The sequence below is a fragment of the Corapipo altera genome, unplaced genomic scaffold, assembly GCF_003945725.1.
Source record: "Corapipo altera isolate COAL_440 unplaced genomic scaffold, ASM394572v1 301, whole genome shotgun sequence".
In the NCBI taxonomy this organism is placed as follows: Eukaryota; Metazoa; Chordata; class Aves; order Passeriformes; family Pipridae; genus Corapipo; species Corapipo altera.
Genome location: NW_020884926.1, coordinates 874,226 through 894,503, shown reverse-complemented (window position 1 = coordinate 894,503; position 20,278 = coordinate 874,226). Strand labels below are relative to the sequence as shown.

Here is a 20,278-nt window from a genome sequence, read left to right as displayed (position 1 = left end):
AGGGAAGGGTTACAGAAGGGAAGGGTTACAGAAGGGAAGGGTTACGGGGGAGGCTCCGGCCCGGAGTGTTGTCCGACCATAAAGGCGCTGGGTGTGCCGGGGGTACTCACCTCGCCCGTGGGTCGGGGGGCTCACAGCCACCCCCGGGACGGCTCCTTTCTCCAGCTCGGAGTCGGGCCGGTGCCTCCGAACCCCCGCTCCAGGAGCAGCCCCAGCTGCCCGGGGCTGTGTAAATCCCGTGCCCGGGCGGTGCCCGGCGCCGTTCCCGAGCTGTAACACAGGAGGGGAAGGGGCCGTGAGCAGCGAGGCTCCCCCTCCCCAGCTCCTGCCCCCGAACGGGTCCGGCCCCGCTCGGTGTGAGCGGATACTCACTCTGTGCTTCCCTCGGGGCCTCGGGATTCCCGGGGAGAGCGCACCGCTATCCCAAGCGCTGGTTCAGCTCGGGCTGGAGCAGGGAGCCGGGATCTCCCCTATTTATACGCGGGGGCCGCATACAAATGTCTGGGTCCGGAGCGACTCGGAGGTTCCCACAGTCCGCAGCCAATCCCCGCGCGGGCGGGACAATGGGAAAGCATCCATTACAGCATGGCAAATCGGCTGTGAATCGCCTGGGGATAATACCCTGCTCCCGGAGGAGCAGGTGGGCTGGGGAGCGTGGGACACAATGGGGGATTGGCACCGCTGGGGAGGGAACGTGGGAAAGCGTTGGCCGGAATTATCACCCAGCTCCCGCCTGATGTCGGGAACGGCGACACCGCTGAGCCGCCCGTTCCCAGGCCGGGCTGGAATAAGGCACTGAAAACTGATCCCGGGAAGAGATAATGCTCGGTGACCAAAGGAGAGGTTGAAAAGGAAAAGATGCAGAATTAGAGGGACTAAAGCCTTTCACTGACATTAAACCGTGCTTACATGAATACAGTACCAGATAATTTTCAGGGCAACGAGAGACTAAAATCGAGGGGAAGAACCCTTCAAACAGTTTGTGCTAAGCAGTTAGCCTGAAATGTTTTCCTCTCCATTGTTTAAAGTCCCTCTCTAAGTTATATCAAGAGCTCTTCCTTGCCTTTGTTTGGGTAATCTGGGCTTTCCTACAGCAGCCCGTGACATGTAGTGATTAGGATGCCTTTCCCAAACATGTCCTGTTTGATTTCATGCCACTTTGTAAATGCCTCACTGTTCCCTTGGTCCTGAGTCTCCAACTAAACATATTTCCCCCTTTACAGACAGCTGAGGTGGAGTGAAAAGTCAGTTCTTGTCCATTGCTTTGCTGTATTCTCCCCTTGCAGAACGTGGCACAAGCGTGAGGCCACCCTGTGCCTCTCTTCAGTCCTGGCCTTGCTCATCTCTGTGCCACGTGTGTTCAGTGTTCAGGCAATGAAGGGGAAAGGACTGGGCAGGGTCCTGGACTGAAGCTCCCTTGTTGAGATATTTTTTTTCCAGGTTATGTGTCCTGCTCGGGTCTGCTGCCCCCTCCCAGCACCACCCAGTACAAAGCCAGTCACCTTCCAGATCTGTCAGTCAGGTGTGTGAGGCCTCATGTAGTCTTTGAATGACTGTTTCTTACCACGACAACATTGATGAAAACTACTTATTTCCTGTGTCAAAAACCAGAAGGGAAACCTCTCATTTCCCTGTCAGCCACAGTCAGCCTGTTCTACCTGCCCTCAGCAGCCTCTGGATAACCCAAACCTGGCTCTGTGGGTACATGGACAAGAATGTGTTCCAGCACACAGAGGGTTGTTGGATAAAAAGATATGGTCCTGCAAAGGATGATCCCATAACTAATTATCAACCTGAAGCTTTCAAAGGCCCTTTTCACTGCCTGGCTTCTCATGGAATTCCATGGGTCTCCCTTCCCAGCCCAACAGCATTTTAGGTGGATCACTTTGGGTACAACAATTTTAATTCTTGTCAATCAACTATAATCGATCAAGGACTGTGAGTACTATTCAAAATCAGTTCCTTCAATTATTTTGCCAGCCTGCAATCAGCATTATTCCTTGGAGCCAGGGCAATCCCTGCATGCTCCTGTGCTGTTGCTGGAGCTGGAAGTGCAGCACGGGGCTTTCTGGATCCCTCCCGGGGCCACGTGGGCTGGAAGGGCTGGAAGGGCCAGCAGGTCCTGCACACCCCGTCTGGGAAGGAGTAGGTTTGCAGGGAGGGAGGCTCTGACCCAATTTTCAGCGCTGGAAACACGGAACGAGCAGTTCTAAATAATGCCACGCTGTCCCCAGCACAATGGCGTGGCCTCCAAAGGGCTAAACCAGCTCCGGTGATTAAAGCCTGATCCCTGCCTTGCAGGGCCGGGCAGATGGTGCCGCGGGCTGTCCCCGACCCTCCAGGCACACGCCTTTTGTCGGCAGTTTAACTCCCTCAATGGCGACGTGGGAAATCCCGGGAGCTGTGGGCTCGCACCATCTGATGGGAATGGGGAACCAGGCACACACAGCAGCCCTCTGGGCTCCCCACATCCCAGCTTCCCCCTCTCTCTGTCCCTTGGAAAGGTACCACTAACCTTCCATCCCCCTGTGCCTGCCTCACCTACCCTCTGACACTGCTGGGGGGCGAGAGGAATTCTCTGTTTAGTAAGACCTGAAAACTCAATGGCAATGATATTTCTCGACTGATACTTCAGAATAATAAACTGTCCAGCCTTAGGCTGTCCCTACAGGATATTCCTCACGGGGCTGGGTGCAGTAGGCACTTCCTGCAAGGATTTCAGGAAGGAAGATTTATGCTGTGCTGCAGTCCAGTCGCTCTTTGTAAGAAGTCTGTAACTAGTTTGCTCAGTGTGGGCTTTTTTTGAAAATTCTGCTCTTACTGCAACAGTCTGTCCCACTGGAACACGTCTGTGGTCCAAATCCTTGTCACTGTGCTCCATATCTGTGGGAAGAGTTTGTGTCTCTCGGGCTGTTGCTGCAGAGCCAGAAAGATGGACTGTGTGGGGCTGGCTCAGGGTTTGCCCTGTTTGGGGAATGAAGGATTAAAAGAGACAAATTCCCAGAGCTTCCACACGTGGAGTTGACTAAGGAATGTGACACAATAATTCCCTTCTCTGGAGGGTGGTGTGAGGTCTGGAGCTGCTCCTGAGAGAGGACAGCAGTGCCCTGAGCCTGTGGCGGGGATCTGGGAGCCAGGGATTGCTGTGAGCTGAGGAAGAACCACCCCAAAACTGTCCTCATAGGCATGGCAGTCCATAAATCAAAGCAGCTGGAGGTCTCCTAGCCTGAGGAATTGGTACTTTGGGCCTTTCTGCTCCTGGTTTGTCAGTGGTGATTTCAGCCCAGGTGTACACTTGCTGCACAGACTCTACACAGAAGCTGCTCCCAGTTTAACACCAGTTGGCAGCTTTCTGAGCCCATCTGATCCATGGCTTTCTGTGGAGGCAAACCCAGCACGCTGCAATGCAGCAACAGGTCTGGAGGGAGGTGAACTGTCAGGAAAGAGCACAGAAACCCAGATTTTCATTGTCTCTATTATGCAGATTTTAAAATCAGTGTCCTGTACCTCCGCGGTTGTGCTTCCAGCTTGTACCAATTTCAGAGCATTTTTACTTTAGACCATTTCCTACATTCATGTCAGCCTGTCTCCCAGATGCTATTGACGGCGTTTTTAAAAAAATAATTACGATTTTTACGTGGTTTTTTTTTTTTCTCTGCCTTCCTTAAATGGTTTAAAATCTTTCTGACAGCCGCTCTCGAGACACCTATTTAGTGTCAAAGAGCATAACGTTCCCAAGTTTTAAAAGGGCCCTCGAATAATACTGATCGATCAATGTGCTCCTTGGGAAAATAGCTCTCCAGATGGTCCATCGGGACAGGAATTGCTGGTCGGCACAATGCGGAGCCAAAGAGCGGCACTAATGCGGGCTGTTGTGAGGCACACGCTGCCTTTGTGCCCCTCTGAATGCCCCAAACGGGGAGGAAAGTGTGGGAAACTCCGAGAAACTCAGGCCCACACTCTGAGGTTAATAGGGGCTTTGTCAGGAGAGTATTCCTGAGCTGTGGGATCAGCATAATAAACAACATCTTCCCTAAGGGTGGGAATGTGTTGGAGCAGGGGAGGGTCGCCCCAGGGGACAGGGTGGGGAGCCATAAGAAGCTTTGAGTTCAATTATGAGAAGTGATAATAATTAATAAATTGTAAACAGACCCTTTGCCGGGCTGGGGAAGCCCGAGGTCTGGCTTTTAGCTCGGGGGTAATTGGTAAATTAAAGCCCAGGGGGGCAAGTCTGTGGCTGGTGAAAAGCAGAAGGGGAGCGTTTGCCCCAGGGTGGATCTGAGTCCCTGGAGCAAAGGGAGCCTTCCCGGCGGGGTTTGGTCCCTTCCCGTTGCCCAGGAGGAGGCTCTTGCCGTTCCTCTCCCCTCCACCGTGGTTTAAGGCACTGCAGAGGTGCTGCCACGGGGACACTCACACAGGGGGGGTTTGGGTGGAATCCCATCCCCAGGAGGGCAGTGGCCTCTCCGTGCCACGTGTGACCCTATTCCCAGTGGGGCACACCCAGGATGTGATGGGCTTTGGGGCACATGGCATCCCAGCTGAGTCTGAACTCCCCCAGACTGCCCTAATTAGGCTTGATTTAAAAACCCCCAGGCATGGACAACAGCTGGAGTTTTGCTGGGACTCAGAAGCTTGTACTAATTGACAACGACAAGTTGAGCACAGTGAGGCAAAGTGACTTTTTCAAGCTCGCTAAGCAACCACATAATCTAAAAATATCTCTTCTGAATTATTTAGCACTTCATTAGGAAGAAGAAACTACCTGCAGCGTTGGTAGAGACCTGTACCAAAGCCCACCTTGCACTGCATTGGCAGAGAGGTGAGGAGCACTCGACCAGCTTGTACTTTTGGGGCAAAGGAAGAACCAAAATGATCTCTGAACCATAATGAGGCAGAGCAGCATGTTCCTGACCCAGCTGTCTGGCTTTTTTGGGGGCTTTCTGTGTGGATAAGAGAGGGTTTCATCACAAGCCAAACGAGGACTGGCCAGGCCCAGCCAGCAGTGTTGGGATGTGTTTGGTTGTGTCCCCTCAGTGGATCTGAGGTTGCTCCCGGCTTAACTGAGCAGCTTTGGCAAGATCAGGTGTTCAGTGTTTCCTTTTATTTGGGAAAAAATCCCTTATTCTAGAAACGAAGCTTTTCAAGGGCACCTCTCTCAGGCAATCTGAGGGGAGTTGAATTGTTGAGCAGTGGTGTTTCCTGCTGTTCCTGTATCTCTGTACAATGAGAAGGTTCCCTGTCATGTACCCAAATCTGTGTGTTCCTGTGGTTAGAGAGTGGCTTTGTGAACTGATTATTTGTGCAAATTTGTTCTACTTTGAAGAGAAGGGAAAATAAAAGGAAATAACTCAGGAGAGGAAATGCTTTTCAGTCTCTGCTGTCTAATTGTGGAGACTTTCAGCCTCATGTGGGCACATTTCACTTCGGTAAAGTGAGCAATTTTGTTATTGCCAAGCAGAATCTGTGTCATAAAATTAAAAGACAACACAAACTAGTTCACCCCAGTGCAGGTGGTTCAAAGGGGGGAAGATGCCCAAGCAGAGGCAAGTGCCAAACTCTTTGGAAGTTATTGGGAGATTTCCCTGAAGCTCCCTCACAAACGGGCAGAAAGCACAAGACTGAGCTCAGCTTGGTGGGCAAATTAACAGGGGAAGTGAAGTGGCTGTGAAATTAGGGGTTTGTTTAAGGCTGAATGGGTTGCTGTTAAGTCTGAAAGGTTGACACCTCTCAGCACCTCACTTCAGCTTCACCTCCATTTTGATTTTTGATAATTTTCCCAGAGGTTGCTGCTTTACAGGATCTGCAATCCTGGTCCGCCAAAGGAATTTCACAGATATAAAGTATGTCCTGGAGTGAAGGGCTCAGCACTGTGACACCTCCTGATGGCTTCCCCACTGCAGGGGAGTCTGCGTGCACCCAGTCCAGCAGGATGAGCCATTTGAATCATTTCAAACCAAAGGATTAATGACGAAAACCATTTTTATTGTACTGTACAGTGAAAACACACAAGTTGGACATCACACAGGATGAATACATCATAACTTTATAAAAGCTTTTTAAGCTCCTTAGCATGTTCAATGAATGATTACAAAGTACTTATTGCCTCCCTTCCTCCCCCTTCTCCTTAAGGTATAGCTCAGGTTTTTTCCTTTACAAAAGGCATCAATTATCCCTCAACTGAGAGCAGCACAAAGTGACATGAAGAGAATTTTCCCCAGAGCTGTCTGTGATCAGCACAACTCCGTGAGGCACTAAAAATAGCAGAGGAGCTTCAGAAGAATCAGCATTTCTTAATAACATCTTTCACTCAAAAGGTAAAGGCTCAGTCCTCTCTTTATGATACAAAATACATTCTCCAAAGGGCTCCTTCTTGAGGAAGGTCAATACATCACCAAGAGACAATGGAGCACTTGAACCAGTGACCTGGGGAGTCAGCCCAAGGATTCCCACTGCCAGCCACGGGCTCAGCAGCCTCTGATGGAACCTGAAGGGCATTTGCTCTCTGAGATCACCACAGAACTTGGTCCTGTCTTTGGCCAGGAGCCACCAATAAAAGCAACAAATTTGCTGCAAGATACACCCACAGTCCTTCACTATGAAGGGAAACCACCCAGCGACCCTCATTTCTGGTGACAGAAAAACAATAATCCCCCCCTCCCACCTTTGGAAAGCAACGTTTCCTACTTTAAAGAGGAACTAATAAAACACAGGTCCCTCTAGTTTTTGTAGCAAAACACGGGAACAGAGTTCAGCAGGTCTACCAGGGCCTCCAGATGGTGGGAGCAGCAGGCAGGCTCTTCTGGGCAGGCTGTTTTCTGGGGAGCACACAGGGAGACAGGGGGGAGCTGCGCAGGGCCGGGGAGTACGAGGGGTCTGAGCCCAGCTGGGCTTTGCAGAAGTGCTTGATGAGCTGGACCTGGGTCTCCTTCTTGGGCTCGTAGTAGGACAGAAAGTGCATGGCCTCCTTGAGGCACCGCAGGTACCCGCTGTTAAAGTCCTGCTCGGGGCTCTTGGGGGCGAATGCTGGAAGAGAAGGAAAGAAGCAAAGGCAGTGGGTTAAGACCATGACCAAAACATGGGACAGTGGTGATTTGAGCAGTGAATGTCTTTCAGGAGTGCTCAAGCCTTGCTCGTGTGCCTGGAGCTGGGGTGTCCCAGCCCTGGGGAGCAGGGTCAGGCCTGTGGTACCTGCTCTGCACTCACTTTGCTCCTGCAGCTGGCTCTGCTGCTTCAGGTAGCTGACAGCCACCTCCAGGATGTCGGCTTTCTCCAGCTTGGAGTTGGGCTGGTGCCTCTGGAACTCCTTCTCCAGGAGCAGTTTCAGCTGCTCGATGCTGCTGTTAATCCGGTCCCGGCGCATTTTCTCCACCACCGGCTTCCTCAGCTGGGAGAGAGGGAGCACATCCTTAGGGATTCTGTGAGGCCTGACCCCATTTCCCCCCTGTGCCCTGACACACGTGTTCAAAGATGCTTTCATCTGGTAGAAGAGCTGTGAGATGCTGCCTACCCATTCCCTACTCCATTTAATTTTTTAAAATAATTATAATCTCCTTTATCTCTCTTTAACCTATTTGCCTTCCCCCAGACCACTTTCTTCCTCCTATCCCACCTTTTCTCATGTCATATTTACTTGCCAGGGGCAAGCCAGCCTTTCCAGTCCCCTCAAGGGCTCCACTTACTTTATTCTTTTCCTTTGGCAGCAGTTTCTCCTCCATGTGGATCATGAGGGTGTTGCTGGGAGCCATCCCGGGCGCTCTCAGCTGGGCACAGACCCCGCTCAGCTGCTGTGCCGAGCACGAGGGGATGCTTTGGCAGCTCCCGAGTGCTGTATTTATAGCCGGGGTGCCGGGGCAGATACGTGAGTGTCGGGATCGCCGGTGTTTCCCACAGCCCCGCAGCCAATCCCGGCAGGCAGCGGGACAATAGGGGAAGCATCCATTAGTGCACGGTCCATTGGCTGCCAATGCCCCGGGGAGAATAACCTTCTGCCCACGCTGCTGGTGGAGTGTGCGGGCCTGGGGAGCTGGGAAAGCACCGACCCTCCAGCTGGTTGTCTGGGATCAATGGCATTCCCGAGGCCCTGCATGTGCTGGGTGCAGGGGTGGCGTGGAGGAGGCACACTTTTGGGGCAAGGCGGGAAAAGGCCACGAGGAGCCCTGGTAGGGATAAAAATCAACATTACCAAGGACATCCCTGCCCTCCCCAGCCGCAGTGTGTGTGGGAGGTGTGTCCATACAGCCACTGCACGTCAGTGGGTGACCCAAAGTGTGACCAGTGTGGAGCCCCGGGTTTGTTTGCAGCACATTTGCTGGGAAGAAGTGACAGTCAGGGTGGAGGGGTGTTGGATGCATGGGATGAATATCTAGAGAATGGGAAGCAGTGGGAATAGTAACCTCAGTTTCGCTCTTCCTCTTAACACAATGGGCTCTGTGAGTGTTCCCAGTGCCCCCAGTAAGGAAGCCCACCCCTCCCAGCAGAGCTGGGCCATGCCCAGTCACCCCATAGCTCTTGCTTTTCCCTTTCCTCCTCTTTCTCTTTCATACAGACATTTGTTGGGATGATGGTTAAATGGGCTGAGGAATAGCACCAGGTTCAACCTGGAACCCTGGGAAGCCTTTGGAAATCAGAGGTTTGTCATGGATGGGATTTAGTAGCTGAGACCCACCTTTGGCCCTCAGCAAGGAGGTCAGTTGTGCTCCTTGCCTGAGGTTCCTGATGTGCTCTGTTCTGCCCTTGGACCTGCTGCAGTGCTGAACACCAGATCTCAGAGACCAGTCTCTGCCTCCCTGTGTAAAACTTACTGTGTCATTCCCACTCCATTTTCTAACGTGGAAAATGGGAACAGAGCTGCTTGCTTGCATTGGCATGGAGATGTCGGTATGAATTAAGCAAACATTTCTTTTGTGACAAAGGCAAGGGAAAGAATGAAGCTGTGAGGGCACTGGAGGTCAGTTCTGATTTTGTCTTATGAGAAAAATCTCTGCCTGGATACAGTCCTTGAGGCAGCACTGAAAATAACCCAGAACCTACCTGGGAAAAGCTGTGCTGCACCTGTCATCTGTGGGTCCAGCCCCAGGCAGAGGCGTGTGCTCCTCCTGCTCCTCCTGCTCCTCCTGCTCCTCCTGCTCCCGGCACTCCACTGTGCACAGAGCGTGGCCGAGCATCTGGGCACAGAAAGGGAGCAGGGAAGTGTGCAGGGAGGTGAGAAAGCCAAAGAGTTTCTTACTTGGAAATCCTGAAGTGAAGCCCGAGGGCAATGGGCAGTTGACAGGAAGGAGGGAGGTGTCACTGGAAGAGCCAGGGATTCATTGTGCTGACCTGAATGGGCTCAGCGCTTTGTGAGGGGCAGATGTTGTCCTTGGAGCCCTTTATTCCCTGTGTTGTGGGAAAGCCAGGAGACAAGACATCTCATGAACACTTTGAAGCAGTCAAAGGATTATGATACAAAATAAGACACAGCTCAGAGACCATGGCCCAGCTCCTGCCAGCTCTAATGAGGTGTTGCCTGTTTTCCTGTGCTCTTTGGCTGGCCTTCCTCCAGGAGCTGGTATCCCATGTTATCCTTTTCCTAGCAAGGGAGAAATGATGGCCTTGCAGGCAGGAGCTGACAGGTAGGCATGGACCAAGCTGGTTGAAGAGACTCTTCAGTGTCAAAACCCATCTTTTTCCCAACTCCTGAGAAGCAGCCCTGACCTTTATTGCTGTGTTAGAACTGATAGCCAGATGGTCTTTTGGGAGTTGGATTCTTTCCCTTTAAATCATTCAGGCTCAAGCACCGTCACTAATGTCGGGAGTAGTTGCAAGGCACACTTCTATTGTCCCAGCAAGAAGTGTTATCAATGGGGGAAGAGTATGGGAAAGGCAGAGAAATCCAAACCCACACAGCCTGGTGCTAATGACTCCTTTGTGGAGCTGCTGCTGTGGGGGCACCATGAACTCTGTGGCTTTTTCACCCAGGAAGGCTGAAACGCGCCTGTTTCTCCATCCAGAGGCTTCTCCAAGCTCTGTGTGTACCAGGAGAAAGGGATGGCAAGGGGCAAGGGGCAGGGACAGTGGGTCACACACAGGGGTGGCTGCAGGAACGCCGAGCTGAGCTGCAGCACGAGCTGTCCCAGGGCTGCTGGTTTGCTCCACTGTCCCTCGGTTTGCTCTCCTGGGACATGGGAGAACTTTTCCACAGAGCCCAGTTGGAATTGGGAGCTGCCCTGTGTCTGTGGTGGGAGGCAGGGACAGGGCTGAAGTGGTTCTTGTTCTTTTCTGGCATCACCTGGGGACAGTGCTGGGCACCTTTGGGAACGAAGAGGAGGAACAGGGCTGGGCTCTGCTCCTTGGCTCTGGAAATGCTCAGGTGGCCCCTTCTCCCTGTCTTGCAGAGAAGTTTCTTTTCTCCCCTCCTGTTGGGAGCATTCCTGGGAAGGCTTGTTCCCCCAGGGATATGGAAGGGTTGTTAGGATCAAGCCAGCTCTGATCTCACTTGAAGGGTGATGTGCTGGTGGCAGCAGCACTGAGGGGGAAGAGCAGCAAAGAGAACACCTGCCAGGGTCCCAGGCACACACACCTGAGTGGGAATTGTTATCTTTGAATGCCTGAGGAACTATTGGGTCTGTATGTCACTGCTGGGGGGACCTATCCTAATGTTTAAGACTCCTGGATTTCAGCAGCACAAATCCCTGCAGTATTACCACATCCCTTCCTCATCCTCATGTTCTTCTAACTGGCTCTGTGGAGGTTCTTGGCTAAGGTGTGAAAAGACAGGGCTCTCTCTATTTGAGTGACCCCTAATGATCCTCTGATAGTTTTTAATTTAGGGGCCAGTGCTTCCTTTGGTGTCTGAGATGAAGGTCCCTTTCCAGCCCCCCTGTGCACACAACCCTGCCTCCCATGGTCTGCTCAGGGTCCTTCAGTGACGTGACATTCTACACACTGAATAGTTTAAAAATTGTTTGCCTGGAAGGCAATATATAAAGAAATTATCATGTAAAACTTGCTATTCAGGATTGGCTTCTGTTCCCACAAGACAAGCATAACTCTGTGTGTGAACCGACAGAGTGGGAGTGCAGGGAAATCTGCCCTTCCAGGGGAAAAGGTTATGTTGTTATTGCACCCATTGTGTAAAATATTCCATTAAATGTCATTAGCATGGCATTATCTTACCTCCTTTAGACATCAGAACCCCCTCAAAAAGGGGTCTTAGTACTATAAAGTACATTCTTCACAGGTTTAACCTTTTTTAATTAGTTTTTCTTCAGATCCAGAATATTTAATATGCTGCTGTTCCCAGGTGCATGGGTGAGGGAAAGAGGACTTTGATCATTAAGAAACATCTGAGACAATCTGATCTGCATTTTTAGGGTTGTTGGAGGTAAAAGCAATTTCTACAGCTGCTTGTGTGGTGACCCCCAAACAGTCATGCACCAATGACATAGTCCTTCTACAGTGAGTATCACAAATAATTAAAAATTAAGGAGAATTTATTATTTTTCTGCCCAGCTGAAATTCCCACAAGTCACCTCTCGGCATATTCAAGAGTGCACAAGAGGGATTTATTATTTCCTGGTATATTGACTCTGAAAGGTCTGGGGATTACAGCTGCTTTGCACATGAATAGCTGGAGTGTGTTGTACAAAAGGCATGGTCTGTGGGATAATGGGGTTGGATGTGGGAAAGCGCTGACCCTGGGGGAGAGCAGGCTGGTGCCTGATGGCAGGAATCAATTATGGCTCAAAGGAACACATTGCCCCGGGAGCAGGCTTGGCGGGAGCCACCATGTTCGGTGTTTACCACCCTCCTCCTCCGGACCCGGATAAAACAACCGCGGGGTATATCCTGCCCTCCTGCCTGGCCCGGGGGCTGAGCTGGTGATGGCTTTGGGAATGGCACCATTCCCCACCTCAGGAGCAGGGCTGGCACCCAGCAGGGATCTCACACGTGCTGCCAGATGGGTCTGAGGTTTCTCTCAAGCACCTCAGATCCCGAGTTGACCGGTAGCACACTCTGCCCAAAGTGCCCCGGAATTCCCCATCAGTCACCTCCTGTGCCCTGGCCAGGGAGGAACAGCCTGTCCCTGACAATGCCGAGCAGGGAGCAAACAGAAGCTGCTGGGTTCATGCACTTCCCGCATTGTTTTGGGGGGGATTTTTGGAAGACGGTGGCATTCAGCTCTTACAATGGGCTCTGCATCTCCGGGTGTCTGGCACTGCTGCCAGCCTTTCAAATGTCAAATCTGGGCTTTGAGGAACCAAGAAACGGGCTGAGTGTCATAGGAATTTAACAAAAACGTTTCATGTTTCTAATAAAAATAAAAGGATTTTGATGGGAGAGGGTTTACTTACATTTTGATTGTTTTATTGTGTATTTAGGCTTTGGATCAACACCGTTAATTTTTGGTCTTTATAGAATTATGAGGCTTGGACATGAAGTCCTGCTGAAGGCCATAAATATTTTGAGCCTCCTGATAAAAGTCACAAGACTGAGCAAACAGTGCTGCCAAGCTTTTGGCAGGGAGCAGGTATCCTGCAGGGAGGATATTTCAGCAGAGCAGGTTGAGAACCGGGAATGTGGCTCCTGAGGTCTGGCCCCAGCAACCACTTGCTGTCATTGACAGGATGGGAATGGTGTGTCCGTGCCAGAGGGGAGGGCAGCACCTCTCCCCGTGCAGGAGCAGCAATTAATCCCATCTGCATGTGGCAGATATTTAATCACTCAGACTCCAGCCAGGGCAGCATTTGGGTAGGGGAGATAACAGGCACAGGCTTCCCGGTTGTCCCCTGAGCTCCTGTGATTGTCCCTGATTGAGGTTTGTGACCTGAAGCTGACTCTCCCTTATGCCCCAGTGGATTTCTCCCCTTCCCTCGAGCTCAGCCTGAGTTTTGGGGTGAGTTTTGGGCTGTAAGCTCCTGTCAGTCCCCACCTGTGGAGCACAATGGACCCGTATCTGGGGACAGTGTCCTGGGGCTCGTGGCAGGTCCTGCCCTGCCAGGCAGGTGGGTCTGGGAGGCCTGAGGAGCACCTTTGCCATGCTCAGCTGGCAGCAGAATGAAGAGATGGTGTCTGATAAAAGCAGGCACCCGCCCTGTGTTTCAGGAGGCAGGAAAGCTGGTTCTGAGCCAGGCAGGGGACTGGCAGAGGGGCACATGCAGGAGCTGCCAGGCCCTGGTGCTCACAGGGCAGGGCTGGGTGCCCTCATCAACACCCACAGGGCAAGGCGTGCTGTCAGATTCCCTTATAAACTCAGGAGGCCTTGTAATTGAGGGCACACTAAATCCCCTCCTCCAGGGAGGTCCCATCCCAGGATAACCACAACTGCTGGGAGCAGAATTCCATGGTGCTGACACGGACTGTCCTGACCAAGGACAGCTCTGGCTTTGGTAGGTCTGCAGGAGCACAAAGAAATTAAAACTTTGTTTACTCTCTAGAGAGATGAAGTTATTTTCTGTTGAACACATCATTAAGTATTTCCTGCTCAGGGATTTGAGAGCATCTTCCTCTCCAGCCATTTCATGGGCTTAAAGAAATTATACTAAATAACATTTTCAAACCCCACTGCTGAACTTGGGGGCAAAGAACTTTGGTGTCTGTTTATCTAAGTGGTGTGTGGCTGTGAGTGTGGTCCAGGCTGGTATCCCAAATTCTCCCAACAAACAAGGGAGCTGGCTCCTTTCAGAGATCCAAAGCTAATTAAAACAAAAGTGGGTGCTGAGCACCTTTGCAAACCAGATGTCTCAAACAGCCACTTGAGAAGCCCCGTGACCTGCAGGCTGCTTGAAAGCCTGAAACCTTGTTTTTTTCCTCTCTGCCTCATTTTCCTGCCTTTGTAAAACATGGTTAATAATACATCCTCATCTCACCGAGGAGGTCGCTGAGAATTCATTAGCTGGTATTTGTAAAGCACTTTGAAAATGCAAAGCCAGTGCATTATTCCTACTCTTCTGGATGCTTTCCATGTTATTAAAATCAGGATTTCAGAAAGGCTTATCGGGGATCAAAACAGCATCCCAAACTTGAAAGGAAGCACGACTGTTAAACCATCAACTGTCGCCTCCCCCTCCAGCCAGATGTTAAGCCCCAAAGAACTGAAGTGGCACAAGGAATTACTTTCCCAAGTTCCCCCAGCTGGGCTGACAGGCCTTGATCAATGGTTTTCTCCACGGTGAGGGCTATGCAGATGGTGTGCCCAGAGCAAGGTTTCTGTGGAGCACAAAGGGAAGTCAAACACCATTTCTAATTCAGCTTGTAGCATGGCACACTTCCTTTATCCTCCTCCTGAATGCCCTGAATGGGAGAGCAGTGTGGGAAACTGGAGGGAACTCCACACTCACCGCGTCCCCCGGGCTGGGAGACACCCCTGTCCCCAAAGCACATCTGCCTGTGACAGCCAGGGGGGAGAGGAGTGACAGATCGAAAAATCAGATTATAAAACATGCACGGAGGGAAAGCAAACCCCGAGGAAAAGGAAAAAAGGGAAGGAAGATGTGCAGGCAGGCGGAAACTGCACCAGCCCAGGAGCAGGGAAGGGGTGGGAGGGAATGCAGTGAAGGGCAAGGAGGAAAAGCAGGGAAGGGTTAGGGGGAAATGACAGGGAAGTGTCAAGAGAAAATGCAGGGAAGGGCAGGAAAGAAGTGCCATGGAAGGGAGCTGCAGAGCAGAATTTTGCCCATCCAGCACTCAGGCCAAAGGCCCAGGTGGTTTAGATCTGCTCTGAGGCTTCTGAGCCACATCCCCTGCTTGCTTCTTCAATCCCTTTGATTTGTTCAGTATATCCTGGCAAACAAGGTGATTGCTATGGACCATGAGGGACCCAGATGGAGCTAAGGGAGCTGAGCCTGGCTTTTAAGAAAATTAGACCAGGTTTTATCCCAGCAATACTAGGGGGAGGGTCTTCTTTTCATTAATACTCCTGAACTACTCTGTGTTGCTTGGGTGAAAGAAATGGATCAGACCCAGGTCTGGTCTTGGTATTTGGCAGGAGAAAATTCAGCCTCAAATTTTGCTGGCTGGGTTTTGGCAAATCTGCTGTAGGTGTAGATGTAATTTGTATTTACAAGTTTATAGAGATCAGGAAATAGCTCCAGAGGTACAAAAGCTGCAGGGCAAATCTTGGAGCCCAAATTCCCTGTTGGCCTCAGTGGGGATCCCAGCTTGGGATTGGACCCATTTTATTTTCGACTCCAGGACTGTAGGACTCAGCACGAACTAAATACCTTATATTTTGTCTTTCCCATTCCCAGTTCACCTCTGTCCCTGCTCTCAAGCCTTTCACCTCTCCAGGTGACTTACTAACACAGGGCTGTGGAAGTTCTCGTACTCCAGTTTCCCACACCATTCCCTAACCGCATTCCCTCCTGTCACAAAGGAAGTGTGCCCCACTACAAACCACATTAGCAACGGTGCTTGGCTCTGTTTTGTGTTCAGTGGGAAACCCTGCTCCCAAAAGGCCATCTGGGCAGCACTGCAGGAAGCACTGGGAGCATCTTCGAGGGACTTGGGAAAGCAGCAGCATCTTTAAGTCTTCCTCAAGGGATAACATCTGGCAGGGATTCTGGGGGAAGGCTGATTGCTGATGCCCTATTTCAAACATCCAGATCCAGTATTTTGGGATCCTGATGAGTTTTCTGTGCAATACTGTGTGTGTTTGGAACCGCAGTAGGAGGAGTGTAAGTCCAAATTCGTTCTCCTTAGTGCAAAGTCCATGGATTCTGCAAACTTTGTAACAGGGAGGAATTTTTGTTATCACTTTCTTTAGGATTTCCAACCAAAGCACAGCATCTATTTTGGGTAATTGAGCATCTTATTTGAGTAGCTCTTCCAAGATGGTCTAATTTTTCCCCTCACAGATTGTGAAACAAAAGAGAAAATAAAAAGTATATGTTTTTATTTCATATGCTTTAAAATTTGTTTCTGACACAGAGTGAGGGAGTAGGAGCCTCAACAGATTTACCATCCAAAGGAGATTTTGCTACATTCACCTCCCAGTATTACATTGAATATTGTAATTTTTATTATCACATGCAATGTAAATATGTGGGGCCTCCAGCCTCCATAGTTAAAGGGAACTTCTCAAGGCCACAGAAGATTATTTGACATTCATCCTGCTCAGTTGCAGGCTCTGAGTTGGTTTGGATCTGAAAGGAGAGGAAATTTTGAGCACTGACCCCTTGACTGTGCCAGTGCACAACCACTACCAAGAGCAAGGAGGGTAAGGTTGGCATGACTGTTCCCATGAGTTAGTGTAGTAATTATGCAGGAATTGAGTGGAGAAATAAGAGGAAAACAGCAATTGCCTGTAGCAAAACTGCCAGTGGCCCTGCAGATCACGGGACTGGCACTTTTCTTCCTCATGTGCTCAATTAACAAGCTCAAGAAATGAGTTCCAGCTCCGGAGTTTCTGTGTCAGGGAATCTCCCCAAGAGGGACGTGCAGAGAGCAGGATTGGTTTCAGAGGTGGCATTACACGGGCTCTAAGATAATCCACAGGCTTTGAGGAGAACATGTGAAATGGTGGCACAAAAGCTTTCCCACAACTTGACATAAAGGCTGGGGAGCTCAACAGCTGCTGCTCTGAAGGGAGAGAAGGAGCCCATTCAGGGCAGCACAATGGAGCTGGGATGGCAGAGCCTGGAGGAGCTGCTTTAAACCTTACCTGGGCCTGCAGGAATGAGCTGCAGAGGGAGAGAATGTGCCTGTGTGCTCTGTGTGTGTGTTCACACTGACAGACATGAGTGACCACACACGTGTAGTGATGTACAGAGGAACACACATGTATTAATGTCAACACAAGCAGCATTTACTGCTGCAGGAAGAGCTCCCCAAACATCAGCCCTGACATTACTTGGCAGATGAATTGCTGGCAGATCTGGTTCAAGTTTTCCAACAGGAATCCCTGTCTCTGTGTTTATCAGACACAAACAGTGACACTGTCAGCTCTTCCCACTGCAGACACCCCCTGAGCACCTCTGTGTGGAAACTGGCCCTGTGGAGAATAATGAGGAACCAGGAATTCGATTTCTCATAAGTTTGTGGGGATATAAATTTCTTCTGCAGCCAATCTTCCTTAGTGCATAGACTAAAAGAAAATAATTAGAGAAAAACGTGTTTTGTGGAGGAAGTGAGAAGCAGCACACGAGACTGAGCTGATCCCCAGACATCCTAAGACCCTTCTTCACACATGTTTATCTTGCAGGTATTTGGAAACAGAAACATAAAATGCTTGTAACATGTCTTCAGAGTTTTCTAAAGGGCTGCATGAGGTACCGAGGGAAGAGAGCAAAGACCAAACCAGAAAATGTTTTCAGTAATTGCGTGTACTTAACATGAAATGTATTTATTTGCAGTAAGCCAAAGCGGAAAAGCTGTTTTCTGTTTCCCATGGGCAAAGCTGGTGCCTGAGTCACCTGTGGGAGAACCATTCCTTTGGCTCACAGAGGAAACCAGGTGAGTGGATTTGAGGGATTTCTGCTCCTTCTCTCAGAGTGCTGGGAGCTGCTCATGTGTGCATGTCCCTCATGTGCCATATCCCTGCTCCATGTGCCTTGTCCCTGCTCCATGTGCCTTGTCCCTGCTCCATGTGCCATGGCCCTGCTCCATGTGCCATATCCCTGCTCCATGTGCCATATCCCTGCTCCATGTGCCTTGGCCCTGCTCCATGTGCCATGGCCCTGCTCCAGCGTGTGCCTCAGTGCATTCCCAGGGGCAGTGCAGCCTTCCCGCCATCAGCAGCTGACCTCCTCCTCCTCCTCCTCCTCCTCCTCCTTCCTCCTGCCTGTGAACCCCAGGCTGCCCCTGGAATGCTATTGATCCATGGCATTAGTCAGCAGCCTTTCCCATTGAAGGCCAGCTCTTTCCCAGCTCCTGACACGTAACTCTGATCCCAGGCTTTCACGTAGCACACACTCCCCACCTGCTCATCTGGGAGAAGGTCATTATCCGCAGGCTATTCACTGCCACTGGAGCATGCAAGAATAGCTGCTTCTCCCATTGTGCTTCCCATCCCCCGGATTGGCTGCGGACTGTGGGAAACGCCACCGAGCCGCAGACCCACAGACTCGCCCTGAGCTTGGGCAGTATAAATACCAGGCAGAGGCAGCTTCCAGCAACACGTTTCTCCTGGATTCCACTCTGAGAGCTCCCTTCCCTTCTCAGGACAGATGGCTCCCAGCACCGTTTTCTTGGAGCCCGACAACCTGCTGACACCAAAGGAGAAAAACAAAGTAAGTCCTGGCACAGACTGGCAGCGCTCTCGGCTGCTCCCGGAGCATTGACACCAGCTGAGAACCTGCCCCACACGGCTTAGGAGCAGGGATGGGAACCAAACAGCCCTGAGGGGTGACAGACAGAGGATCCTTTAATAACAGGTGTCTTTTCCTTTGCTTTTTACAGCTGAGGAAGCCGGTGGTGGAGAAAATGCGCCGGGACCGGATTAACAGCAGCATCGAGCAGCTGAAACTGCTCCTGGAGAAGGAGTTCCAGAGGCACCAGCCCAACTCCAAGCTGGAGAAAGCCGACATCCTGGAGATGACTGTCAGCTACCTGAAGCAGCAGAGCCAGCTGCAGATGAAGAGTGAGTATTGAATTTTTTTTCATTCTCCAACTTACTGCAAATCTGTGACAGTTGTATTAATCCTAAGCCATGAACAACTGCTTAAACTATTCTTTCTTCCCTCTCCCTCTCTTCTTCCCTTCTCTAGCTGCAGGATCCTTCCATAAAAGCTCCCAGTTTGACTTCAGAGAGGGCTATTCCAGGTGCTTGCAAGAAGCTTTCCACTTCCTCTCTCTCCATAAAGTCCGAACTGAAACCCAGACCAAACTTTTAAGCCATTTCCAGAAGAGCCAGTCGGCCGCTCCGGAGCTCTCCTGCTGCCCTGGGAACGCCAGCCCCCTGAAACAAGTGTCTCCAAAGGACACCTGCCCTCTCTGGAGGCCCTGGTAGTCGAGGAGTCCTCTCTGCAGGGACCTGTGACAGTCCAGAGGAAGGATCTGACTGCATCTGATAGTCCAGCTCTGATCCTCTCTGCTGTAGGGAATTTTATTTCCCCCTGTATTTCATTTATGTGTGAAAGAATGCCATACTTTTGACTTTTTTGGGATCCTTTGGCAAAAGTTGTGGTGTTCTGTTTGGTGTGGAAGCTGTGTAGGCACTGCTGCAGTGCTGCCCAGGCAGGGGCAACGTCTTCAGAATGAAGGAGGGTGTTTGTAAATGTTACAGTTGTGATGGACAGCAATTGCTGTAGGAGATTTTCTCTAATATTCCCTGTAACAGCCACCAGCTTTGCTCTGGCCTGACGAGTGACTCGGGTTGGCTCACTCACTCCAGAGGAGAAATTTATCCCCTTTGCTCCATGCAGACTTGGTTAAAGTCCATTTCCCACTGTTTGCTTATCAATTGTGCAGCATCAAAAACGGGTTTGGTTTTAGTTTGGATTTCTCCCCCATGGCCCTTTCATTGTTCTGTATATCCAGTGGGAGGGATGACCAGGAGTTAGGAAACTATGTGGAATATTTCTACGCTTTGATGCTTTTTTCAATTTAGAAAAAGAGTATGTTCCTGCTTTATGTTAAAGAAAAGGTAGTAAGTAACAGGCTTGATTTGTCAATGTTATACATTCTGGGTGTAAGCTATGCTTTTTTAGCATTTTCATTATAATAATGATTTTTATCTGTATTGAGTAGTTGAATTCCTGGTGGATGGTGTTTCTCCCAGTGCTGGGACTGCCCTATGGCTCACGTGCATACTGTGTATGCGTCTCTGTGTGTGTAGAGAGCAATAAAATGCATTTGTGTGCAAGCCGTGTGTGGTTCTGTCCCTCTGAGGGATGTGCAGCTGCTCGCACCCCTGGGAAAGGTTAATGTCAGCCTTCTGAAGAAATGGTTATTTTTGTGAAGCTCAAGGAACTCCCATTCGTGTCTACTCTGTATTCTCGTGAGTCCCCCCTCACCCCAAGGAGTAAGAAGTTCTCCTGGCACCCAGATTCCCTCAGCTGAGTCCTGCTGAGCATTTCCCTGGTCATGGCCCCTCCTGGCCGCGCAAACCCCTCACCTGAGCAGGAGGGTCTCGCACCTGCCCACCAGGTCTGCAGGCACCGATCTGCATCCTCCCTCCTTCCACATGAGTTTCTCACAATGAGCCCCCTAAGCTGGGGTTTGAGGGGTTGTTTGCCACGATTTGAGGGGCTCGTTTTGGGGTTTGAGGGGTTGGTTTGCCGGGGTTTGAGGGGTTTGTACCACAACTCGAGGGGTTTGTTCCAGGTTTTAAGGGGTTTGTGTGCCAGGATTTGAGAGGTTT

General features: G+C 50.7%; 2 protein-coding genes across 2 annotated transcripts; one reads left to right on the top strand and one right to left on the bottom strand.

The window, feature by feature from the left end:
* Nucleotides 1–6,757: 6,757 nt before the first annotated feature.
* LOC113954190 (transcription factor HES-5-like) lies at nucleotides 6,758–7,748 on the bottom strand. The gene is made up of 3 exons (XM_027658208.1): nucleotides 7,680–7,748; nucleotides 7,204–7,384; nucleotides 6,758–7,023 (listed from the first exon to the last, which is right to left on the bottom strand). Exons 1-3 carry the CDS (start codon nucleotides 7,743–7,745, stop codon nucleotides 6,758–6,760), a joined length of 513 nt encoding a protein of 170 aa, XP_027514009.1. The 5' UTR covers nucleotides 7,746–7,748.
* A 10,136-nt stretch (nucleotides 7,749–17,884) lies between these two features.
* Nucleotides 17,885–19,780, top strand: LOC113954222 (transcription factor HES-5-like). The gene is made up of 3 exons (XM_027658274.1): nucleotides 17,885–18,206; nucleotides 18,376–18,556; nucleotides 18,684–19,780. The coding sequence occupies exons 1-3, from the start codon at nucleotides 18,144–18,146 to the stop codon at nucleotides 18,923–18,925; spliced, it is 486 nt and encodes a 161-aa protein (XP_027514075.1). The 5' UTR covers nucleotides 17,885–18,143; the 3' UTR covers nucleotides 18,926–19,780.
* Nucleotides 19,781–20,278: the final 498 nt, after the last annotated feature.